This window comes from Anguilla anguilla, chromosome 3 (assembly GCF_013347855.1).
Source record: "Anguilla anguilla isolate fAngAng1 chromosome 3, fAngAng1.pri, whole genome shotgun sequence".
NCBI lineage: Eukaryota > Metazoa > Chordata > Actinopteri > Anguilliformes > Anguillidae > Anguilla > Anguilla anguilla.
The window spans coordinates 20,866,921-20,894,381 of record NC_049203.1 but is presented as its reverse complement, the minus strand read 5'-3'; the positions used below and the strand labels follow the sequence as shown (position 1 = coordinate 20,894,381).

Sequence of the window (27,461 nt, the reverse complement as noted above, 5' to 3'; positions counted from 1 at the left end):
AAATGTGTTACACTATCCTGTAGAAACCATTGTGTCATTTCAGAACTAACCCCCAAAACACAAAAGAACCACAGAGCTACACACTTGGCAAGTAAAGGAAATGGTCCAGACTGTTTGTAGAGTAACGCTGATCAGACAGCAGATCATCACAGTACCTTATCTCTCTCTGGAGCATTTTACCTCATATTAAATCAGACAGTATTGAAGACAGATATCCAGTTAGCTTTCCCACCCAGGCTATCCTAATGGACCTACTCTGTCATTATTTATAAAACTGATGAGCAATGATTGCTGAACTGTACCTCTTTTCTTTTTTCCTTTTGGTGTTGTAAATGGCTTTATATAACTCTAGATAAAAATTGCAGCCTCGCCAGAAAAAAAACGACTCCAAAATCTTTATTCAAAGAGAGGAGAATATGTGTTGAAAGGTCAGAGAGGTGTTCTGACTTAATCAGGATCTTTTAGAAAGCTTAGAGGCCAGGCTTTAATGTGTTTGTGTATGGGGTAATTAAATGGCACTGACATACTGTATGTGGTTGACATACTGTCTCCATGGTCCTGTTGTTGGAGGCAAGAACCAGTTTTGATGAGTAAATAATACATATTTTCTGTCCCCTTCAGTGGAAGCAGGGTTCATTAGTTTGAGCACCGCCTTTCTCCCGACTTCACTGCTTACAACAACCAACTGCTCTATAATGGGTGCCATCTGTCCCAGCCAGGAGCCATAACGATGCTGTTATCTGCCGTAAGAAGCACGTAGGCCCGCGATTACGGCATGAGGCAATGTTGCAACCTGGGGGGTCATTGCTCTTCAAAGCCAAGTCTTCTTTTATATATGGCTACATGTGGAGGCACTTAAGGGTCCCCCTAGCATTGTTTTCTTCAAGGTGAAAAATTCTGTGAGCTCTTAATGGCGCTTTGATGGACTGTTGTCATCATACCCCAATATATCAGGTCACTTTCCCCCCTTGTGAGCAGAAGGCCATATCTGAGCACCATAATAGCATAATAAATATAAAATATTATAAATATAAACAAGACGGTAATGAAATCTGTAAAAGGTGTTACAGTAGAATAAGGATAAAGGGTTAATCCGGTTGTCTCATTCTTAGTATCATGAACATTTTTCACTACATATAGCACCGCGGTTCATTTCAAGATAAAGAGGTAAATCCCTGTTTGATGGCATTTGAAATCACCTCCGTTAGTATACACTAAATCTTTAGTATCCACTCAGAGAAAAAAATAGAGCCCTTAATGTTTCTATCCAAACTCTGCACTGTGAGACTAACACCTCTGTCTGAGATTAAGCTGTGTGGAAAATAAGAATTTAATTGGCTGATTGCTAGTCAAACTTCCCACATCTTGTGTAACTACCACATACCCTTATACAATATTCATCAGTGTCAGTTCAGAAACAGATTTATGAAGCTAGCTGCAGTATAGACGTACTACTGTTGATATGTACCCTACAAAAGGTAATGGCATAGAGCTTTGGCATTCAGAGAACTTTAGTCATAAGAGCTGCATTTCATCTCCTGTATATTGGAGGACATTAGTCAGCAGGCCATCATTAAAGAGACAGCAAATACATGACACCTTGAGCAATGTTTACTACCGAGAAGTAAAACTGTGCTTTTATTTTGTTTTCACGCTTTTATTTATTTTTTTAAACCAGTGTCATTCTGAAAACACCCCTTGACCACTGTCAAGCAAAGGTGTCCATTCTGAAAACACCCCAGATATGGTAATATCAATGTCAAAATTACTTGTTCAACAAAAACTCTTTCTACTGCATTCCATTTTTGAAAAGACTGTCTGTGTATTTTTCACATTTTTCAGACAGAAGGAAAGCAGAGAGGGTTATAGAGAAGAGGTGGGATCACAGTAAAAAAAGGTGCCATGGTGTGGAATCAAACCCCTGGTCGCACAGGGGGCTTCACAGGAGCTAAAGATTGCCGCTTGGTCAGGGCGATGTACCACAACAATAATTAGCGAATGCAAAAAACGGTCTTTGCCACCATATGGCGTATTGCCTTTCGTTCAGCCTTTTTGTTCATGGACAAGTATGTGGTAATGGCAGCGTCTTAAAAACAGCCCAAAGATTTGGTAGTGTGTGTAGCGTCTCGTTTGTGGAATGAGGCCAGTGGCCGCGCGGTGGTCTATTTTTATGTTGGCAGTAAACTGATTTACTTAAATTTATTGATACAGACATATGAAGATGGGTAAACAATGGAGGGAAAAAAAGAAAGTAAGGTATTCAGTAATAGCAGACCACCCCTGACCACCCCCCACCCCCCACCCCCCAGGCAGATTTTTGATGCCTGTACGAGAGCTGTGGTCTCACTTGAGGGGGGCGGGGATGGGGGTTGGTCCCCTAATTTAAAATATGGCCTTCTTACACTCACCCACTTTCCACATAACAAGGCTTAAAAATATATTTTTTGGTTTCGGCAATAAACTCTGGATTGGCACCATTTTCCCTTCCCCTCGTTTAAAAACTCAGCAAAAACACAATTTCCCATATTTATGTTGTCATGAAAGCTCATGGGAAAACTTTAACCCTGTGACAAAATTATTTGGTTGGCATGGTTAAATACTTGAAGCATTACACTAAAAATGCATCATACAAAATCATCTTCTGGGGAATAAGAAGGTTAAAATCACATGTAAGCGGTAAAATATTTAAATAAATTATGCTGGTAAGAGACAGAAGATCATCCCATCGTCGGAGTAAAGTAACACATTCCATTACAAGGATCTTTAATCTAAATGGGTTTCCTTTGACCAAGACAATTTGATGAAATGCTGTTAATTTGAATAAAAATGATAGTTTGTGTTGCTTGTGTAATGTATGATGGGAAACAGGAAATTTGTGTCATTAGAATTACAGGGTGCTAAGTGGGATTTCTTCAACAATAAGCACATAAATGCTGCATTCACCAGTATATGCAAATAGATGCTGCATTTACCATTATATGCAAATAAATGCTGTATTTACCATTCTTTACATGTGCAGTGTCATGTGGTGTAAAAAAAATGTAAAAAAATTATATATATATGTATATTCAGACAACATAATGATATCGTCAGACTCCATTTTTAGCAAACTAATTCTGATGATATTTGTTATGTATAGTAATGTTCCCATGCTCATTTCAAATTTGTATTTTAGCCATGATATACAGTAAATATTCAAGGATTGGGTCCACCAAGGCTGGAACTGAATCTGATTCATATGCTAATTTGAATACATGCGCTGTCACAATGAATGAAGATGAATATACAGCGAATATGGCTATATTTCTGCAGACCTCAGAAATCTTTCACATAAAAAATAATTAAAGTTTTAATGTGCTGACATGTACCTTCTGTTGGCTGACTCTGTGAGAACACAAAACCAGTGGAATTTTTTTGCTTAGATGTAGCAGGAATATATAAATCTGCTTTTTAAGGGTTATCTACTTGACGTGTATCCTATCCAATTTAAAACTCCCTGGGGTTCATTTTCAATTGCTAACTGATTTTATTACAGGAAACTTTAAATTACTTTCAGGCTGTGATTAGATATACTTATTAATGATGCTAAGAATGAAATTATCAGAGAATAGTCCAAGGTTTCATATATGGATGTATAGGCATATTATATGTCATATGTGGGTGATTAGAATTGGAAGTGATGTATCCCTGTAGTTTTAAACTTCATGGAGATTACATTGTGAGAGATGGTTCTTTGTTCATTTAAAAATACAGTAATATTTAATGACATGGTCGCGGAGAAAAGAGAGCTCTTGACTTAACATAAAGAAGAATTAGTTGTTGTGTTTCATAATGCCTGTAGATTGGGAGTGGTCGTCTGCGGTTTGTGTTCACTTTGACTGCTCTTTCACCACTGCAACACTTCTGCTCGGCTTGCCTTGGCTTTTCCAAGTTGCTGGTGCCAAACTGAACCGTGACCTTCCAAATAAACAGGGGTGAGCTTCGGGCAGAGTTTCAGCCGGCAGTAAATGTCACTGCCTGACATCGCTGAGTGCACACAGACAGAGATCACTGTGGGGCAGAAAGCAATTACAGGAGGGGTCAGGTCAGGGCTGGTGGGTCCATTATCCACTGACCCAGTCTTGAGTCCCCCACTGCATTTGCAGGGTACCTGTCCATGGAGCCCCAAGTGTGTCAAGAAAACACCCATCCCACGTAATGAAGACCACTTCAAGATGGCAGCGCAGCATGGTGGATATGCAGCTGGATGTGTGACTTGAACATTATAGTTGTACCATCTACTTGTGGTGAGTTAACTTGTAAGTACTGAACTATCAAAATAAAACTGAAAAAAAAAAATCTTTTTGAAAAGGCATCAGATAAAGGATGTTTGAATAGAAAATATATGGCAAAGTAATCTAACCTATGAATTTCCTCAGAGGGAATTAAAGTAATTATGTATGGAAGGTGTACCCTAATGTTATGTGAATTAGTCAGTGAAGGATATTTTGAAGCTTGTCATACTGGAAGTGCTTAGGTCTACAATGGACAATAGATATGCACGTTTGGCAGTAAACTTTTCTAATTGCAATCCAATGTTGAAACTGTAATTCATAGTAATAACAGAAACATTAAAAATAGGATATTTTTCCATTTTTAAATTCCCAGTAGTCTGCTGCTCTTATACTGTATTCTAATGGAGGAAAATCCATCTCTTTAAAATAGAATTGAAACCTGACATTTTACCAGAATATTTTGGTATTTGCATAAAGACATAGTAAACATCCCCTCCCCACACACTTGCACACACATACACACACACACACGCATACACACTGACACACAAAACCGATGGATTAGATGGATTTTAGCCTACTGATTGGCATTTTCTCAAGCTACAGTAACCGGCAGTTCAAATGGCAATTCTGGGCTTACGCCTGCTATTCAGTGAAGTGTGACTGCTTAGCTATGTCCGATTGCTTCCACTGCCAAGCGTTTAGGACGGCTGGCCTTCTCTAGCCTGTTCACGCTGAGGGGGTGGCAATCGAAAGGTCCAGGCACCCTACCAATGGAGATAAACCCCCCGCTCAACACACAGGGCTTCCGCCACACCACTCAGCCAATGTCTGCCCTTATTCTGATTTATGTTTTAGACCAGCAACAGTCTTAGACCATGGTGAGGGAAGCTAAATTGACTCAATGAAAATGGTGATGATTAAATGCTTTTGGTAATAAAATATCTGGATGGAGTACAAAATCTGCTGACATTGCAGCCGTCCTGGATAAGTAGCCATACACAAGACTAAAATTAGCAATATTCAGACAGAACTGAGCCCTGTTTAATTATCCACACCCTGTAGTGCGGGCATGTCAGTCCACCTGCCTGCCTGCCTGCCTGCCTGTTATCCAAATGCAAAGGGAGATGGAATCTCTGTGGTGATGGAACACGCATCTCATTAGAGCTGTCCAATCACAGAGTCATTTAGCGAATGCACAAGCACAGAGCTCAGGGCGTGCCCGAATGGGGTCTACTGAGCATCTGCAGTGGCCTTCCAGTCCACTGGGTCCTTCATTACTGACCTTCCTCCCAAGGTCAGAACAACAGCTGAGACAGTAGGTCCAACACACTCGAGCTCTAGACACAGAGAGACAAAACCAGCTACTGGGTGGCAGCTACCAGCCCAGCGTTACTACCTCCCTTGCCTGCTATTTGTTATTCAGTGCTGTTTTTCAGCCAGCCTAGCATGTAATAGGCTTTATAACACTCCATTTGATGCTGTCTGTGAAGTATGATTACTCCATGTTGCGTTTAATGCGTAGAACTAATGGTTTGGTAAATTTTTACATTTTTATGTTGTTGCTCATAAATGTCAGGTTTAAATGTCTGGAAGACCATGGAACAAGCAGAAGATCACATGCAGTGACGATGGCCATTATTTGCCCCTGCTATTGTTAACTTTCATAAAAGGAAAGAAAACCTAAAAATTACATTTGCGGTGATTTCCTCAAATGAAAATAAAGTCAGAGAAAAATGAAAAAAAATTTCTGTCAATGGAATATTTAATTAAAAATTTGCAATAATTGATAACAACTGAATTTCACTTGTGATCATACATATACATATATTTTATCTTTATTCCTGTATACATGATTTATTTTCTAATTATTTCCTGAGATGCTCCACTAATTCTGAATTATACATTTTCATAAATGTAATAAGAATGGGAAATGGTTAATCATTAAGCCTATGCTCCCCTAAAGGCTAAATTTTGCCTACCAGCAAAAGAACACTAATGCATTAATATGGCCTACAAGCTGTACAGCCCAAAGATATTTTCCATTTAACACACAAGAACTGTGAACTGTGTTTTTGTGCATTTAAGAATCATGATTATCCCACAAAATTATCCAAGAAGGTGATTAGTATGAATGTTGTATATGCAGGGAATTGCAATTCCTGATTTTATTTAACTTTTTTTTCACAAAGATTGAAGAAGAGGAAACATAGCCCCTGCCTCTTATTTATTCATTACCCCATGATCCCACATGCAAAATTTCACGATACCGGACCCAGCAAAAACCATTCAACTTAATATAGCAGAATTTGTTATGCTTCGGTACGATACCAGAGACCATTTGGCACACTGTCAATCACAGAATGCACTGTGCAGATGAGTGAGTATTTGGAGGAATTTGAAAGCCCCTGCTGCTACATTAATTTCAACTGGCCCGATTTTACACTCCAAATCTTCATCATGCCAGCAGAAGAGGGGATCATTTTCGCAAGGATTTCTGCACAAACGCCAGGATTTTGAGAATTTGCTTTAGTTATTTACTCAGAACACTGTAGCTTGCAGTTTTCATGATATTTTCACAGCTTACATATTTGGATTTTGAAAGGTAAGTACCTCACTCAAAATGTAAAATTGGATTTCCCTGTCTAGGATCCAAACCAGCAACCACCTACTTTATGAGCTCAGTTCCTAATCGTTGCCAAAAATACTAATGCTATGTTAATACTAATATTGTTGTCCGCTGTTTGCAAGGATTTGGCGACATTTTCTGTGACAAAGGGTCTTCTTACCAGTGAAGACATGATACTGTTTTGTTCCACCCATGCAGTGGTCAAACTGTCCGTCTTTCCAAACCCTTTTCCACTGTTACTCTGTGATTATCACACCTCTTCCATTTCAACAGATGGAGCAGGCACACCAAACAGCAAAAGGACAGCAGTCAGTTCACTGTGCCAACTGCAATGCCTCCTGCCCTCTTTATAACTCAACAACACAAAAGAAATCTATTAGCAAAACAAAAACCAGAAGAGGCCGTGGATATATAATGAGTGTGTGCTGGTGTATTTTAATGTGGAGCCTGCCAGATGACATTTAAATCTTGATTGGGATTCTGCATCAGATGGGATAGTAGAGTGGACCACCTGATCTGTCAAACCCTTCCCACAGCTGGATTTCATTTCAACGGGCCCTTTACCGAAGCCTCTCAGTCTGTCGTTCTGCTATCGCTAGAAATGAATTAAAGTTCATCTGCAACACAGGGCATTCAACTGTGCCATGATTTGATTTTGTGATAGTGAAGAATGATAGCACCCAATCCTCATGTCAAATGCACTGCATGTCCATCATTGTGGAAATGAGACTGATGCCAGTATCCACATGAGTGTGTGGGACCCTTCCAAACCAAAGTTTGCATGTGTCCTAATATGTTTATGATGGCAGTGACTGATGCATTGTGTGACCATATCAGATCCAAATGCTGTTAAAAGTATGGGGTCTGTACACTAGACCATGTTTAGCTCCTGTGCACTTGGGAAAACAGCAATAAAAGCGACATAAATCAAACCAAGATAGATGATCATGTTGGACGAATAAATCACAACAATAGCAGGGGATATAGAATAGACCTTTTAAATCCCATTCACAGTCACTTGGATGCATCGTTCTGTACTTGAAACTAAAAATGCATCCCAGCACAAGAAGAATAAAAATGATGGCACCACTGGTCCAGTCTCAGCACTGAGATGGCTGCCATTCCAAATGCAGTGATGGGACACGCTGTGACGCTACAAGGCTTTTGGGCTGAAGACAGAGTGCTAGCTGTCCTTGTTTTTATGCAATGCAGAGGAGACGGTGCATTCCTTACTGCCGATCCAGCCCACCTGGACTCTACTGGACTCTACTCCAACAGGATTCCGTTCAAACGACGACAGCCTCACCACACCCTGAGGTAAGTCAGCAGGTCGATGCTTTGGTGTTCATCCCTCCCGTCTGTTACAGATGCACAAATTCCCCTTATGGTGCTCTTCCTCCAGTATTAACCTCCGCAGGTGATGATATTGTTTACAGCACACTTCTAGCTGTAGATTACAGCAATGGGGTTTACTGCACATAATGTATTCAGCTAAATCCATCATTATGTTGTGCTGGTACACAAAAAAAATAAACACGGATTAAACAATGAATGCCATCTCCCCCAGCCACATTCACAGTGCTGAACAGATGGGGAAGAGGCAATAAGTAATGAATGAACCATTCATCAAGACCACAGGTGTTTGGTTTCACAGACAGAGCGATTCCTCTCATGGCAACCCAATCCATCTATCTGCTTTCACAGGTCCTTAGTCTTTTGCTATCAACCAATAAGAGAGAGCGCTGATTCTGCTACTCGTGATGTGTACTAACTGTCCACACACAGACTCCTGGTGGCTGTGGAGATATTAAACTTAATATATCACCAGGTTATGTTTCTCTGTGGAAACATTTTATAGGTATACAGGTCAGAATGGCATCTTTTGCAGTTAAATCTTGCAACTTGGTTATCGAGTCAGATTTTTTAAAGAAGCCTACTATTACTGTATGGCAGATTCACTTAAATTTATCAGTTGTCAGTGTACATGGCTGACTCTACAAAAATGAATTCCTTTACAACTCTGATTCTCAGTTATGGGGGAAAGTGCATGTTGTTGTATTTTTACTGAAATTATGTGCACAACGAAACCTATTAATGCACTAGACCATTCATCTAACTGTGAGTTTCATACTAATTCTGAACTATAGTAACAAATTTAGGTTTGCCATAGCAAAGAAATGGCACACTTATCCAGGTAAGATTTTAATTATTTATACATACACATGTGTATTAACACATACTGTGACACAATTCAAATTAACTTTTTTTAAATTTTTATGGCATTAGACACATTTCAGTTATGTGCCATTTTGAGTAGTCACAGAGCCACGAAACACTGACATTTCACAAAAAGATGATGAAAAACTCCTGCAGGAAAATCTCTGCAGTACAACAACAAAAAATGGGGAATTTTTACATGGAAATATGCCGTCATCGGTGATGAATCCCTGCGTTCCTAGAATCGAAAGAAACACAGGGCTTGCATACCTTTCCCGAAACGCTCTCGCAAGACAGGGGTCTCCGTGGTTACTCACGGAACACGGAAAATTCCAGAGAGCTCATTTCTCTAGCCTCGTCTGGCGGTGCTGTGCATCCCTGTACCGGTCTTTTGTGGCCCTTTCTGACACAGCAGAGAGACAGTGCAATTACCTGTCACTCACTGTCACTGGCAATAATACAATTTTACTACGCATCATGACAGAACTGTACTTTACCTCTTTTTTTTCAAATGTAAATATTAAAGTGACATTGGCAGTGTGGCAGTGTAATATAACAGTTAGGAAACTGGGGTTGTAAGGTTCAGAGTTTGATTTCAGGCTGGCTTGCGGCTGTTGTACCCTTGGCCGAGGTACTTGACTTGCTTCAGTAAATTTCCAGCTGTATAAATGTATCATAATCTGTGTAAATTGCTCTGGCCAAGAACATCTGCTAAATGCCAAATTTATAATATTAATATGATTTTTTATTACATTAGAAAATGATTTATTATAGAAGTTTCGTTTTTAATTTATTTTTAGGCACTGTTCCAAGACACCAGGCATTTTGGGCATGTGAGTATTGTGACGTACCGGTGCTCACACATGCCTGTGAATCAGAGGGGCTGACATCACGAGAGATAATATTTGCTTTACCTAAGCAAGCCTGTGCGGCCAGTGGTGACTGGCAGCCTCCGGGAGGGAGAGAAGTAAAAATGAAAAGGAAAACATGGGCGAATGCAGTCTGGCTGAATTAAGGAGTTGCTGAGTTTGAGGTGTGACGACAGCAGTGCTCTGCTTCCCAGACGGAGGGGGAGGTCCTCCGCGCTCGCCCAGCACACAGATTCTCCCCGGTGGAACTGAGAGCGTTCAGAAGAGGGTTCTCATGTGTGTGTGAATTGCGCCGGGTGGAGGTCTGAACGCACTGAAGCCTGCTGATTTGCCTTAATTAGCCACACGCAGGCCAGACCCCTCTGGGAGAGCAGAGTCATGATCGGCCACAGATGTTCGCACCTCGTCCTCCCCCTCTTATTCTGTTTGTCTCCCTCTATTACTTCATTCCTTTCATTCTCTGTCACATCTCTCTCTCTCTCTTCTCATCCTTTTCACTCCATTTCCCTCTTCTTCCCCTCTTCTTCCAGTACAACCCTCTCGTTTTCCTCTCTCTCCAACTCTCTCTTCATATTGACATTTTCCCTTCATTTTCTCTCTCCATCCATCTCTTTCTATCTATGTATTTTTCCCCTCCCTCTCTCTCTCAATTTTACCTTCTCTCACCATGTCTTTCTCCTTCACCCCCCCCCCCCCCCCCCCCCCATATATTTCTTTCTTTCTTTGTGTCTCTTTCTTTCTCTGATGGGAGGGTGTGTGTGGGGAGGGCCAGGCCAAGTGCCTACAGTCTCAGAGAATCACCAGTAACATGCTCAATTGCTATGACAACCTGACTAGAGCCAAGCCTTAGGCAGAGTTACCATGGAACCATTCCGTGTGCTCTATGACTGACAGGACAAAGATGCTTAATTTAAGTATCCCCAAACCCTGGGCAATTAAGCTGTTATGACACATTAAGTGTAATTTAGAATGTTATTCAGGGGTGTGAAAATAACAGGCCCGTTTATTTAATGTCAATTTACAGCGCTGGCCTTTCATAATGCAATGCCTTTTTAGAAAAGTTTAGCATTTGGTAATGCTTCAGACAGTTTTTCTACCATCAAACACTGAACAACATGGGCAGGAAGGCTGTTTTGAATCTTCCCCATTTTTATAAACCCCACTTGGCAGATTCCCCAGATTTTTTCTGGTGACCTCAAATCATTTAGGTGGGGCCAGCATTGCAATCAGTGAAAGCTGAGATATCCTTCCATTATATTAGATGAAATAATGAAATACTAGTATCCACCTGTCACAGCTTGTTGATCTAAAGACTGTGATTCCACCATATGTGTCAGTATTTATCAGAAATCATTCTGAACTGTGTGAGGAGGTGAAGGGAAAATATATGGTATTTGCTTTTCCATTCATTAGACCACACAGATCAAGATGAATGTTACTGCCTATTTTAAATTTAAAAATTGTTACTGAACAACAGCATATACATGCCAGATTTTTTTTTCTTTCCGTGTTAAGCTTTTTGTTGCTTTGACATTGTTTACATAATATTTCTCCATCATGTAACCATAAATTTGTATAATCATCAAAACGAGATTGTAATTTTAAATGGACATTTTAATTAGCTGCATATAATGAGGACATAATGCTCTGAACCTAATTTAATTCCTACAGGGCCACTATGCTGGTTTGAGTTCCGAACAATTACCCCAGCTTAATTGCTCCAATTAGGAAATTAGCTGTATACATTTATATTGCAATATTTCCCAAATACTCTGTTTAGCTGAGGCTATTTTAAGAAAATATGCATGTTTGATAAGTGGTATGTTTGTTTATTAAATAAACTGTGGTTTGTGTGTTTGGGAATATATAACAGTGGTCTGTATTATGTGAAAAGAAGCTAATTATTTTATTAAAACAGAGCTCAATAAAGCTCATTATTTTTGTTGAAAGAGTGTTCATTAATACTTCTATATTAAAGCACTGTATTAGAGTCTGTATTAGAGTCCCATTATTTTTAAGTACCATCGTTGTGTTTGAAGAGAGTTCATAAAATCTTATTTCCCCACACTACCAATAACTATTAATTAAATGAACATACTTGGCAATTGGGATGCTCATGAATGAGTTTTCAGACAATAGGCCAATTACAATTAATCTTAGTGGGTTTTAGTGTACTGAAAACTATCAAAGAAACCAGTTTCAGAGAACAACATATATTTGAAAGGTGCAGAAACCTAATTCAGTTGTAACTCCTATAATAACTTGGTGAGAGTTGTGGTACGTACGCCTGTGATGCTGTTGCAACCTTTTTTTTTTTTGCAGGGACACAAAAGATGTGGAGTGCGACATATTGATTTTCTTTGTTACAGAGCCAACATGGAAAGCTTTGTAAAAAAAATGTGAAAATATTGTGGTATACAGTATGTCACCGCAGAACCATGGTATGTTATTGGTTTCCTGGATTTATTAATTATTTATCATTAATTTTCCATTGCAAACTCATTCATTAAAGGGCTTTATACTATCAACTACAATTAGACTTGTACGATTTATTTTGGCAAATAATCTATTGTCACTGAATTGCATTAAAAAAATGCCTGGCACTAAATGTGCAATCTGTACCTCTATTAGCAACATTTTGAATTAATTACAAATAAATTTAATTTCCTGATTTAAAAAAAAAATTATTATTATCCCTCATCTCCCGTATATTTCTCCAGCCCTTGCCAATTATCAAAAAGCCCTTTAACCTTTAATGCTGAAGTTGATTTCTTTAATCTCTCCTGAGCCAGAGGAGGGCTTATGTGGGATGCAAAGGCTGCATTGGACTGCTAGTTTGCCGTTAGAAGCACAACCCTTTTCACACATGCAGCAAAATATTACCAAGATTTACCATTTAGGGTCCATGTGTGCAGGAGTTCACTTCAGAAAATAACATAACTCTAGCAATAAGATTAAGGGAAACATTTTGTTTTGATGTTAGTCAGACAAATCCATAACATGAATCAGACAAGCAGGCAAAACTTGACGTTTCACTGAATGATGCACCCAGCTAGGATAGCTGCTGTAAAAATAATAAGTAAACAAAATGAATGACACCCACAAAAGAAAGCCACGGAAAAGCTTAGTACAGCTCTGAACATATTCAGTAGCTGTATGTTCAACTTCGTGTTTGTGTCAGAGTAACATCTGTTTCTGTGGGTGCGTTAGACAGGCCTTTAAGTCAGTTTAAGGGTGTCACTCAGCATAGAAGGTCCAGAAAAGGCTTAAGCCTACATTCCATGTATGTGTATTTATGTGCATCGTACTGCGGGCATATTTGTCAATATAAACTTCTAAAATACCCTAACATTTTAGTTATGGAAGCATCATTCAATAAGGATTTACGGCATTTAACATATAGCCTACCTTGTTGGTAGATGATAATAGAAACCGATGGGGGCGCTCTCATTGTAGTTATTTACGTAGTTTCTCTGGGTCTCCAGTGCCTTTTGTCCCGTGCGGGAAAAGAGGAGGGACGCGTCGCTTCCTCAGATGTGAGAGAAAGCGATTGGTTCTCAGCCGCGTATATAAACCGGCAAACATGCTTCCACAGTACAGACGATAATCGGAGAGAGGAACGCTCTCCTGTGCTCGCCAAGAAACCGTGCCCAGTTTCACATTAGGAACAGCTGCCCCGGGAGTTTTCAACAGATTTGTGCCAAAGTTTGATTTTTTTGTTCTTCCCCGAAGTCGGTACTTTGGAATACTAGGCTATTTAAAAACGGAAATCAATGAAGGAGAGAAGATCTAGCCAGAAGCTATCTCTTAAATCCGGGATGGATCCAAGTCAAAGTGTGAAATGTAAAATAGTAGTCGTAGGGGACAGTCAGTGTGGGAAAACTGCTTTACTTCATGTCTTTGCGAAGGACTGCTTCCCAGAGGTACGTTTGGGTGAGGATGTCGGTGGATAGCTAAACTCCTATGGATTCGTGAATCAACCCAACTGATGTAGTGAAGCGGAGGTGTTCGACTACCCCTTTAAATCCATATCGCTGTTATGGAAATGCATTTCTCTCACCGCTTGCCAGCTAATAAGCTGGCCACACGGCTTTGCTTTAAATAAATCAAAATCACTGCATGTGAAGATGAGCTTTATTTACGATGGTTGGGTTTGTAATACAGGCTGTGTATTCCAAAATCGAAGTCCTGAACAAGCGTGAACTTCTTTGTTCGAGGAAGGATAACAATGCCGTTTTTAATCGATTGTAGGCAGTAACTGTTCTCTAAGGGTTTGTGCATATTGCTACACTTTCCCCAGTGTTGTATTAAACATGATTTCATTTTGTTTAGAACTATGTTCCCACGGTGTTTGAGAATTACACTGCCAGTTTTGAAATCGACACGCAAAGGATTGAACTCAGTCTGTGGGACACCTCAGGTAAGAGCTTTAGATCTCACTTTCTGCTGTTTTTATATCATTGGCCTACTGGTAGGCTGTGTCTAATCATAAAAATGTACTGCTTTTTCATTATTGTCTGCTGGAGTAGCATTGCGCTTCTGTCGTGTAAAGCGTAGCCTATCAATTCCATGCATTTTTTCATACGTGAGTATTTTTAGATGTCAAAGAATAACTAAATTTATATAGGCAATATTGAATGAAATATTTGACTACGTGCTGGCCTAATGCGGAAATATGTAATTAAATGAAAAGTAGCGCTATGTGTTACCAAATGATTGTCTAGACTGAAATATGGTCGCGAACCTTGAAAAAAAGAACGTTCTCTTTCTTTGCTACAGTTTTGGGAGGATAGTCGGCACTGTCTTTTTCGTTGCAGTAGCCTATTTGGGATGTCTAACTGTTGGTCATTGCAACTAATGCAGGAACTATTACCCACTAGTCCCCGAACTTGCATAAGTTCGGGCTTGTGCTTCTATAACCCCCGTGGAACTGACGCTCCTCATTTGCTTGGTGTTAACCAGACGCTTTCTGCGACGGCTTATATTGTGGAGGCTTTCTGTGGTGACGCTCCGTCTCTGGAATGCTTGGAACTGGTCGGTTGGACAGGCGGGCGGACAGCGTTATTAAATCTTCCGGCGCACCGCCCGCACACCCACCCTGTTTTTACACATTTCCAGCCACACAGGAGACCAATACAGGCTACAGTCTTGCACATATGTAATGATTGGTGTGGTCGTCTAAAGAAGGGCTTGGGGGAATTACTGATTTCTTGGCAGACCTATGCAATTACTTTTCAACGGTGAATTAACACTGATCGAACTGAAGAAAGAGTTGCCTGGGCCTACATAAATGTTTTCTCAACTGGGAAAAAATTATCACAGCCTCTAAGCAGTAATGGGGGAATTATTTTAAAAGGATCAAAGACCCAAGTTCCCTATATTGTACTGTGCTATATCTAATCCATTGACTAAATGTCTACACCTGTATTTAAAATAAATGTTCTCTTTCAAGCTACATAACTGATTCCTTACACATAGTGATTGCTGGACAGCAGGCTTTATCTGATAAATACAAAAAACTGGACTCTGCTTGCTACATCTCTTACCTGTTCTTTGTAAAGATTGTTTTCCACTGTGGAACAGAAGAGAAAAAATAATAAACCTTGGAGCTCCTTTCTGGTGTCTGGAAGTAATTATCTTCTGTTGCCAAACATCCAGCTCTCTGATTGGCCAGACTGCTAACCAGCTTCACAGTGTAGCAGGTTTTGGGGGAAGGGGTGGGGAGGCAGTTTGGAGAATGCTGGAGCAGACTGCACCTCCAGCTGGGTATGTTCTTGTGAGCCCGCCTAGGCCATGGGTCTGTTGTCCACTCAGCTGCAGACTGCACATGCCTTCTCCAAAATGCTGACAGCTGGGAGTATCTTTATGGAGGAATTTCTTATCAGCGTTGGAAGCCAGTTGCCCGTCATTACCTTTGTCAGTTTGGGACATGTCTCAACATGCTTTTGGAATTGAATGAATTCATTTTATTTACAAGTAATCATTTCTGTTACGTTCTGAAATGTAAGAAAGGGACATTAAAGATTTCCATGGGTATTTTTATAACGTTGATTAATTCTGGCAGCTTGTAAAGCCCTGAAACGATACCTCCTGAGCAGCACTGTGGTTGACTTTATCTTGGGGGTTCACTGAGTGTAATTTGGTCTGTTCTATGGGCAAAAACAGCAGCTGCCTCCCTGGCTGTGTACTGGCCATTGTACAGACTGCAGCCAGCTAGGATGTCAACAGATCTGTTGGCTAATCAGTCACTATCCCAGTGCAGAATGCAGCCCTGCCCATGAGTGATTAGTGTGTGTGGTGGGGGGACCTGTCAATCAAGCAGCTGCTAAACGCTTTGACTGTTATGGATGCAGGAGGGGAGGGGATAGGGCTGAAATGGGGGTTATAATTGGCTGGTTTTCCCCTCCTCATCCCCTCCAATATATGGATAGCAGTGAGACTGAAAGGTGCTTGGAGAAGAATGGTGCTGTGTCTGACATGTTTGAGCCATTCAGATCCCTGCAGCCCCACTGTGAATGCCTCCAACACTTAATGATGGAGGTATGTTTTGTGTTCAAACACACCTTTTGTTTGTCCTGTGAATGTGAGTGTTTGTGTCAAAGCACCCCTTTTCTTATTCTGTTTGCATCCTCTGAATTCAGGGGAACCCCCCCCATAGACACACTCTGGAATTCCTTAGACTTCCTGGGGGACCCCTCATCCAAATCGGTCATTATTGGTGCTTTCAAAATGGAGAGGGGAACATTTTAATTGTCCTTTTGTTATATTGGTGGACCCAAGTAGTTCTGTTTAATTTGCATCGTTTGTTCATTTGTACAAAATTGTGTACACAGTGCAGTGAATGAGGTGTAGCATTTCTGCATGTCAATAATGAAACCGCGACTAAGATTACACAACTGAATTTTACTGTAAATCGTCCTTGCTGCTTTATAGCTACTCTGTTGTCTGTTCTTGTATTTTCAGTCCAGTACTGTGCATGATATATTGCTCTACGCACCAATTTAATTGGTATAACTCCAGTCATTGATGCATAAATGCAAATGGCAACAACTGATGTAGCCTAATGGTGAACATTTGCACTGTTTTACAAAAGAGAAAAAAAAAACGGGGGATGGAAATCAGACATGAGTTTTTGAAAATAACTATCTGGACAGAAGAGTGTGTGTGTCTGTCACTCTGTGTGTCTAGCCCCCTGCAGACGGGTCAGCTGTGGGATTGACTCCTTCCTTTTGAATGCGCTCTATAGGCTAAAGACAGCCGTACTTTTGAATGGGGGCTGTAAAACAGGCCACTCTTATCAGGCCATGCTTGTGTCTGTGGGGGATGGGCATGTCTGAAGAAGCCCTTACCTGGCAGCCCTTTTGTTCTTCAATTATCTGTGAAAGGTTTAATTACCCTGGGTCTGTCAATCACAGCCTAAATGGCTAAACTGAAGTAATTTAACACAATGCATTTATGACATTTGCCAGTTCTATTTTTCAAATGGTGAACAGTGGAGCACAGTCCCACTGAGCTTAGCACCTTTACATTTTTAAGGCTTTGATTTATAGGCTACCTAAAAAGGTCATTTACCAATTCCACTGTTTTTGAATCGGTATATTTCAATGTACTAATATAGTGCAGCACTGCACGAAGCACTTTTAAAAGTTGGGATTCAGAGGTGTAGTTTCTCCTTGAACAGACCTTCACCTTCATGCATGGGTCTTGGCGGGGGGGGGGGAGGATAACTTTTTTTTTTTTTTTTTTTTTTTTTTTGCTTTGCCTCACTGGTGCAAGACAGCCTTGTAAAGGCCGCTGTGCTTGTTTTACACTGAAAACCACACTGAGGTCAAAATGCTTGTATATTTTCAGTGAGCTCGGGGCTCTGCTTTCAGTCTGGCCTTCAGTGAAGCGGCCTGGTGATTGGAAGAGACTGAAGAGTTGCCGTGGTGTCACCTGAGCCCCCCCTCCCCGATCATGATCGCCGTTCCCATGCTTTCAGTAAATTTGCTGGGTATGCTTAACCCCCCTCCGTAGACCTCAGCCATTGTTTTCGGGATCGCGTTTCAGGCGTCGCGTTTCAGGGCTGGGTGAATTGGACCCGCATGCCTCACATTCCTCAGTTGGAAAGGTTGGGGCTTTCTTTTTCGGTACAAAGAATCCATTGTGAGGATTGAGATGGGAACTGCTATTTAAGAGCTCGTCTGAATGTGGGGATGAATGAACCTTTTTTTGCGAATTAAATCTTTTATCTTGTTATCGAGAGAGGAGATGGAATTTAGGTGGTGTTGCATAACAGAAGACAGGAGGCAACTGAACTGTAGTTTTGCTCCAAGTTGGACATCCTTTTTTTTTGTTCCCTTTTCGGTCTTAACTGTGGGTGAATGGCATGTTTTGGTCTTGGAACAATATGGCGTCTTTAACCAGTTCTAGTTTTCCTGTATCTTAAATCTAATTAAATTCGAACTGTGACTCCATTTAGGCCATTGCCTCTTTTCTGCAGTGTCAGACTGAAAGAAGCTCCTCAGTGCGTTAACTCTCTGGGATATTACGCGTTGAGTGAGGTTTGTATCTGGGATCTATTAACAATTAATCTTTGTTAGTAGTGAATGAATCTTGGAGCAGATTTTGACGGGTGCTTGACTCAGAATGGCTCTTGACCCACCAGATGTCCTGCTGGAAATGAAAACCAGCTTGGTGTCCTTTGCGGATCAAGGGTGTGATGGGAAATGTTGGCATAAAAAAAGCTTGCAATTTCTGTGGCCAAGACCACATTTCTTGTGGTCTGGTGTATGCCTACCCCCCCTCCCACTAGGCCAAATGGCTCTTCCCTTTTAGGAGTTGGGTTTGTGCCTTTGGCAGGCTTGTTGGGCTGTTTTAGGGCCCAATCTGAACTGCCAGCAATGGGCTCTTTCCAATTGCTTATTTTACCTCTAGGCCTACATCCTTTCCTTGCATCCTTTTCTCCCTTCCATAGCTCCTTTCAGGAAAGGCTACAGGGAAATGATGCGAGGGCGACAGAATCAAGAAAATGTGTAGCCTATTAGATAAATGGAATGTCATTCAGTCCACCGTCAGCTTGATGCCACATCAGCAGATACAGTTAGAGGTGGATCCACAGGTCGATTATTTGTATGCCATGCATTCCAGAAAAAATACTTCTGCAAAGGATGCACTCATGTTTTCTTGCTCAATAATCCTCCAGGAGCTTCCTAGGTCCTCTTCTCGCTCCTTTAAGGAGCATTTTAACGTTGAGGACTGAGGAGATTAGGACATCATAAAAGAGATTGCAAAAAGAGCCCAGTATTATACTCGGGTTAGGGAAGTGGACTTGTAACTTAGAGGGTACCTGGTTTGATTCTCATAGGGGGCACTTCCAGTTGTAGCATTGAGCAGGGTGCTGTGTATGATTGATTGTAAAATGCAAGGTGCTCTGGATAAAGGTGTCTGCTAAACTCTTAAAAGAGTAGAATGTATAAGACTGTGACCCCGTCACCTTACTGGTCTGTAGCCTGTGAATGGAACTCTGGTCTCAGTGCGGTTGAAGGATGGGGACAATGTTTCTAGGAAGATGGGAGGGGAGGGAAGGGACAGAGAGGGGGATAATGTGTGGTGGTGGCGTGACTGGGATTAAAACCATGTGGAGACATGGTTTGCATGCATTGTAGCCTAACCTTTTTATTTTTTTCCTAAATACTCATCCTAGAAATGTCTGTATGATGGGTATCTTAAGCCGCGTTTCCACCGCAGGAACTATACCCCGGAACTAGGAACCTTTTGAGGAACTCGGTGCGTTTCCACCGCAGGAACTAGGGTCTAAATTTAGTTCTGGGGGCTTTGTTTTACCCCCCAAAACGTTCCTGCTCGGGGGGTAGTACTTTCCGAAAGTACAGGAACCTTTTAGGTGGAGCTTGCAGCGCTGAACATTTCTGATTGGTCGAGTACTCGTAGCATTTGTGTTGTATTTATTTTCCGCCATTACCCGCCATGTTTGAAAATATGCAACGGCAAACCAATTTATTTTCATAATAACTTCAAATCAAACTTGTATGTTATGCGGCGCAGTAGCCTACTTTTGGTTATAGCCTGTCAACGTCTTGGAATTATAACGTGTGCTCTTCTGTTCTTTTCTTGCTTTAGTATTCGTTTTATAAAATGCTAAGCATTTGTGCTGGGACAGCATATTACGTAGGCTACCAAAACATTCAAACGGATTAATTCGGTTGCTGAATATTTTATTCCGGATTTTCTTTGTTAGCCCGTTGTAATTGACTCAAAACGTTTGATACAGTTATGTGAGGTATGCGGTAGTTCTGCATATTTAGCATTGGTGATACAGTACAAGCAAACTGGAAATCACCTTCCGCACTTTTTATCCGGGTAAAATAACAGGTTAATTCTAGTAATCTTCCCTTTAGCTTTTTCAGACTGCCGTAATTGTACTCAATTTTACTGCCATTTTTCAATTCCACGAAAAGACCAGGAAGACTATGGACTAATTTATGGTGCATGGTTCGCATCTGGAGGGCACACTTCGCTGCTCGGCTAGCAGTAACTTCGAAGGAAAGCAAACGGTGGCTGTACAACTACTAATTTACATTTTCACGCAAGTCCGAGTTTTCGTTCTATTCTTGTCATTTTGTGATTAGCCTATATGGAATTGACGACGAGAAAGTAATAAAACAGCAAATTGTTTACAACGTGTGCATGTTTTCTGCTGTTAATGAATGTGTTTGAGAGGATATATGAAAATCAATAAATACAAAAGTAACCATATATAGTCATTGTTGGTAACCCGTTGTATATAAGTGGAATAAACCCCTCCGGGCTGTCCCGGTTATTAGAAAATAATGTAGGCTACTTCGGTGGTAGTATGGGGTTACAGAAGAAATCATATGACAGATGGACCAACGACAACGTCAGTGGGCTAATTTGCCTAATCTTCGCGGTACTTTAGACCCCGGTGGAAACGCAGACAACCATTGGCTGAAGGAACCTTTTAGTTCCTGGTAAAGTAGTTCCTGGGACTGAAAGTTCCGGGTAATTTTGGTGGAAACGCGGCTTTAGTGTAGTGGGTTTCAAAGTTTCTGTCACATGAATGAAGCAATCATGCCAGACATGCACTTAACTCCACGCATTTGCTTTAGCAGTTATGTTAACAGAGAAACTCATTACTACTGTTTTTTTACAAATGGAGATCTTCACCAGATCTGATGTTCCATCTTGTTTATATCTCAATCTGGAACGAAGTATGAAAGTTCTGAAAGGACTTGGACCACGACACAAGGCACTTGAGATTCTGGCCAAATCTGCTTTTGCAAGAGTCTCTTTATAGTTTGGCTCATTTAATTTATATGCTGCATATTTAAAGTCAAAATGGGACTTTGGTTTTGTACTGGTTCAAAATTCACAAAAGGCAGTTTATTTACTATAGAGTGTGTGGATTTTATTAAATCCTTTATACATGTTCTCTTGCCATTATAAAGAAAAGAAACTCTAAATTTAGATCTGGTTGCTGGAAAATTGCATGACTTTAAATAAGTATGCCGATTGAAATGCTTGTGGTCATTATTTCATTCCTTTCAGTTCAGACAACTTTACCAGACCTCAGACATGGTTTGCTTCATGTAGCCTAAGTGATCCTTGTGCTCTTCCATAGAATGACAAGCTTCTGCATTTTTGCCTCTTACAGTTTATGGGACTATTTTTGGGTCTTAAATTGGATTATTTCTGTGTCCTCAACTTACAGTTTTTCTGAAGTAGCGCAGCAGTAGAGCGAGTGTGTGTGTGTGTGTGTGTGTGTGTGTGTGTGTGTGTGTGTGTGTGTGTGTGTGTGTGTGTGTGTGTGTGTGTGTGTGTGTGTGTGTGTGTGTGTGTGTGTGTGTGTGTGTGTGTGTGTGTGTGTGTGTGTGTGTGTGTGTGTGTGTGTGTGTGTGTGTGTGTGTGTGTGTGTGTGTGTGTGTGTGTGTGTGTGTGTGTGTGTGTGTGTGTGTGTGTGTGTGTGTGTGTGTGTGTGTGTGTGCACACTGTACTGGGAAAACAAAATTCCATGTATTTCTGTTATCAGGCCTATGGGTGCACCTCAGATTCTCCACTGAGTAATCGGGAGTGTCCCTGGTCTACAGCGTGACTCTGTTCGCCACATTCTTCCTAGTGGATGCATTTCCCAACCAACCCTTTAACATTCCAGGAAACCAGATCCCAAAAGCAGGTTTTTAAAAATGTAATTCATTAATTGAATCTCAGTTCATTTTTTGAATTGATTGAATGGAAAATTGAATTTTTCCCAAACCTGCAGTGGTGGACAGTCAAGATCTTGCACTATGATTTTTCCTAAAATGCAAGAATGTGAATGTACAGCAAATTATTTTTTGTTGAAAGCATCAAAGATGTTCGAATACATAAGGTCTCTTCCTGATTTGGTAAATATGCCTTCCATCCTCTTATGAACACTCAGTTCAAATCAAACCGACCAGTTAATGAGTTGAGAGTCTTTGGAATGGGATGATTGAAGTTGAAGTAATGAATGAACGTGTGATGAAGCTGAAGTGATGGCTTGCTCAGGTATTGAGGGCGTGAGCGTCTGTGAGTGTTTATGGAGAGCTACCGAGGCGTACACGGCACCATAAACCGTGGTGCTGCATGACTGGAGGACCAGTGCGTAACTGGACATTAGTGTGCATGCATGCTGAACGTATGGGCATCGTTTAGGCATGCACCTTTTGTAGGCATGTGACATTAGGTAAAATAGTGGCTAAAATAATTGGGCTAATGAAGGTTGTAGTATTCCAGTGCTTCAGTCTCACTTGAAATCATTTCTCACCTTTCTGAACAATAACACTTTCTGGCTTTTTGAGCGGTGTCTTGTCTTTGTTTCTTTTCTTCATGTTGTTTGATGGTCTGAGGTTCTCTTCCATCAGAAATGAAATATTGCAAATATTTTGCTGACTTACTCATTTACCCTACCTGACCCTTGCATGCAAAGTTATTGCTTTTAAATGTTTTTTTTTTTTCTGCTCATGAGTTCCTGACTGAAATGTGTACATTGACACAATTAAAAAATATTTAATTGATCATGTAGCAGAATAACTTTTCTAAATTTGAACAGATTAGTCACAGCATTTAACCTTTTTAGATGTTTAATGTATGATTTAAAATCTAGTATGGTCCTCTTTTGTATTTTGTATAATTACAATGCTAGCACATGTTTGGATACCCCTCACTCCAGGAGGTTCTGGTGTTTAATGGCCAATGGTGTCTGTTTTCAGGCTCCCCATACTATGACAACGTGAGGCCTCTATCCTACCCAGACTCCGACGCCGTTCTCATCTGCTTTGACATCAGCCGACCTGAGACCCTGGACAGTGTGTTGAAGAAGGTGGGTATTCCTTCAATTTATTTTATTTTTTGTTTCGTCTTTCAGTAGTCTTCACAGTATTCAAATTCCCCCTTTTATACAGCTTTTTTTTTCTTATTTGACAGGAAGGCGATTGTCTTTGTTTCAATGGGGGGCATTACAGACACATGAGCCCTTGCAAGAAGCTTTCCTTTGTGTTAGTGGGTCAAGTGACTTTGAAAGCCAGATGACAGAGGGGAGAACTGGGTTGTACCAACCGTGAAGGGGAGGGCGGCTGGCTCACACACAGGGAGGCATTTCTTTAACCTTGTGCTCCACAGAGGGGGAAAGTAGTCCCAAGCTGCTTACACATGTGGGGAAACTAGGCTAATAATTGAGGTCACCCCAGACGCTGCCATAGCAGTTTGGTTGAGCACATGAGGCAACCCAGACACAGGGTTTGTGAGGGCGGAGAAACCCTTGACCCTTGATGTCACTGAGAATTTCTCCTTGCTGTGCCAAGCCACTGTCATGTGCGGGAGTCTAGCTGGTGGCGGGGGGGCTGGGTCTTGTTTGCCGCCCCACTTGTGAAAACAATCGCTCGCTTGTGTGGCTCAACTGATCCCCATCCGCTCTGCTAAGCCTGTGCTTGAAATCCACTTGTCACACAGCGGCAACCACAGACTGACTGTTGTTACCGGGGAAAATTTGTTGCTTATTTCCAACATTTAAGGATGCAGCATATACACGTGTACTGGAGGTCTTGGGTGGGGGAAAAGAGTTGAACCTGAAGAGGAGAACATGCATGCGTTGGCATGGCAACCTCCTCCTCAGCATACATCTCTATACAATGAATGTGATTTAATGGAAGTAAATCCTAATGGTCTTTTCTTCACCTTCACTAGTGGAAAGGGGAGATCCAAGAATTCTGCCCGAACACCAAGATGCTGCTTGTGGGGTGTAAGTCGGACCTGCGGACGGACCTCACGACCCTGGTGGAGCTGTCCAGTCACAGGCAGACGCCGGTGTCATATGACCAGGTGAGCTGGCGTCGCTCTGCTGTTCAGTCCGAGGAGATGGTGCCGAGTGAACCATATTTCCCCATTAAGCATGGGGAAAATGCTTTTGTTGCTACAGCAGCAACGGCAAACCTGTAATGGATCACCCGCGCTTGCGGGAGAAATGCATTACGTTCTGAAAGGGGCGCTGATTTCATTTGCTAATATGGTTTGCAGACCGTCTGATATTTACTTCTGCAACTTGTGCAAGTAAATTAATCCTGACCAAAAGGCAGCTTGTCTGGTACCATTTACATTTATTTGCTCTCTTTTTTCTGAAGTCGCTTCTCAATTACTTGAACAATGTCAGGAGCAGTGGGTCTGTATTGCACTAATCTAGGTCACTGACTAAAGTGTTCTTGAGACTCTATGGTTTTAGGCCACTGAGTGTCGGTGCAAAGAGGATTACACTTGTATTGAATTCAGACGTCTGATGGAATTGAGTGAATTTAACCTTCCGCCAGCAGGAAGCACAGCACTGTTAATTTAAGCAGTGCCGGAATGGGCTAATCTTGTTTTGTGGTGTTTTTTTTCCTGTAGGGTTCAAATATGGCCAAACAGATTAATGCCCCCTACATCGAGTGTTCAGCCCTGCAGTCAGAGAACAGCGTGAGGGACATCTTTCACGTGGCCACCTTGGCCTGCGTGAACAAGAACGGCAAGCACGTCAAACGGAACAAGTCCAACCGGGCCAATAAGAGGATCTCGCACATGCCCGGTCGACCTGACCTGTCGGCTGTGGCGTCGGACCTGAGAAAGGACAAGGCCAAAAGTTGTACGGTCATGTGACTGCCTCAGCCCTGCCAGTGTGGATGTGGTTTTTAATTTTTCATTTTTTTTGGATGCTGGAAGTAGACCAGGGGAAGGAGGAATTGAGTGCAAAGCAAGCCCCTCTCCCTGATCTCAAACACATTTACAAATGCATAAAGGGGGGTGTGGTGGTGGTGGTGGGGGATGAGTTGCACTTTAGAGCATCTGTCTCACTCTCAGCTGAGGTTCACTTCCTGTTCTGGAGTGCGCAGTGCCCATCAACTACAAAAAGTGACTTTATTTGGAGGGATTTCCAATGAAACTGCACCCCATGCCCACCTATAGGTCAACTTGCCTTTGTGTTAAGGCCTTGAAGTGTCCATTTTTGTGCTTCTGACTTGGTTACCTAACCACACTCACACAGACACACGCACGGAAGTTGTGTCCCCCGTTATAGATGTTGCATCAGGAGGTTGAGGGGATGAAATCAGGGTTGCGCACTTCCTCCACACAGGAAATGTGCAGGGGAAGGAAGTGATGTCACAGAGCTTTTTTTAAAATGTGAAAAATTGGCTTCCGCCACTCCCTACCCCAACTGCTCTTGTTTTGGGGGTGGGGGTGTGTGTGTGAAACTGCTATGCCTGCAGACAGAAAAAATGACAGGACTTATTTCTTGTATGGGCCCTTGAAACCTACTCTGGGCCATCAGGCATAGAACTAAAATGACAGCAAATCACTGTGGTTAAAATTCGGCTTTTTATTTTTCTTTTGAATCCATTTCCCATCCTTTCATAGCTGCCATGGAGAGTTAGTCAGACATAAGTTGGAATCTGTTCTGTTGAAACCTGTGCCATACTTCTGGATTTGAGCCTTTTTTCATTTTCATCCCTGTACCAATTATCTTCATATTCTCTGCCCTTGTGATTTTTAACCAAAGAAAATCTTTAATGTTAAGTCTCATTACTTGCTGTTCATCTTAGCTGTTCTCAAAGGCCCTGCACAAAAGGAGTGTTGTTGGGAGTTCTAGGAATATTTATGCCGTCTCTGATTGGTTCTGGTCAGCACAGTATCGTTAGCCTTGCAAGTAGGCTTCTTGAAAAAATAAATAAATAAAATAAAAATTAATTTTGTGGCGGTAATGATTAAACCAGGGTATTGTGGGATATGTCAGACAGATCCACTCCATTGACGTCAGTGATTGCGTCTGCTGTGCACACTAGCTTGAGTCAAGGAAGTTTCTCAAACAGCCAATCAGCAGTGAGACTGTCTCAAAAAGGCCTGTCTTGCAGTTCAGTTTCCTTCTGCAAGGATGTCTTCAGCTATGCAATACATTCATTTCTCTGGTCCCAATTGGAAACAAACTTTTGAATGAAGTGTACTGTTTTTTCTTTTTTTTTTTTTTTCCTCTGAAGAACATGATACAGCCTTGGTTTCATAAGCCTGAGTATTTTTTTATTTTATTTTACTTTATTTTTATTTTTTTTTGTGGAGGCGGTGGGCTGACATTTTGTTGAAGGCTACACTTTCTTTCAAGTGCCGGATACTACCCTATACATTACAATATTCTGCATATGCTCTTGTTGCACTTTGATCATGTTAGTTTACGCAAAACAGGTGGAATGATATTCCGGTGTGTTCCAATTCTCTGTACAACTGGAGATGGTTCTGAAGTGCTTTCAGAATGTTACATTTGGAGTCCTCAAGGGCAGTATTATCAGCTAGTCGGTATATGCTTTCTGTACATAAGTGTTTTTATTTTTATTAAATTATGAAAGTCTTATGTAGAACATCCTCACTTTTTGAATGTTTGAAGTCCATTTGTAAGTCTGTTAATTGATGTTTCTGCCGTATTTATTGAAGTATATATTTTTTTCTTTGAAATAAATGTAAAAGTTTTAATGTTCATATTTGCAAGTTGTGTTTTTATTTATTTTTTTATACCAGCATGTAACACATGGGTTCGGCATGTAACTAATTTTACTGTCTATTAAATTGCATGAAACCTATATTTACAAGTATAGGCAAAAATGAGTGCAAATCTTCAGAGTCTGAATCTGCTATGAGAGTCAAGTACTCGGTGTCTTGGGTTACCTGGAAAAGCCCTTTGGGTGAAATTTGAACATTGAACATTTACTCTGTTTGCAGAACAAAATTAAGTATTCTAGTTGTAGTTAGCCTTGCAATTTTTTTACATTTTGTGTGTCTCCTGCACTTGTGGAGAATGGTGGCTTTTTACAAAAAGCAGGAAAACCACTTGGTAGACAGTCATTTGTAATATCTGTTTATAATGTAATCAAAAATCCTGGTTTCGATCAGAGTCTTTTGTGGTCTGGAATATTGCTTATTGCC

At 41.1% G+C, this 27,461-nt stretch overlaps 1 protein-coding gene across 1 annotated transcript; it reads left to right on the top strand.

Moving 5' to 3' along the window:
* The first annotated feature begins 13,571 nt into the window (after positions 1-13,571).
* On the top strand, positions 13,572-27,015 carry rnd3b (Rho family GTPase 3b). Its single transcript, XM_035411271.1, has 5 exons — positions 13,572-13,912; positions 14,322-14,409; positions 23,237-23,346; positions 24,210-24,344; positions 24,903-27,015. Exons 1-5 carry the CDS (start codon positions 13,763-13,765, stop codon positions 25,149-25,151), a joined length of 732 nt encoding a protein of 243 aa, XP_035267162.1. The 5' UTR covers positions 13,572-13,762; the 3' UTR covers positions 25,152-27,015.
* Positions 27,016-27,461: the final 446 nt, after the last annotated feature.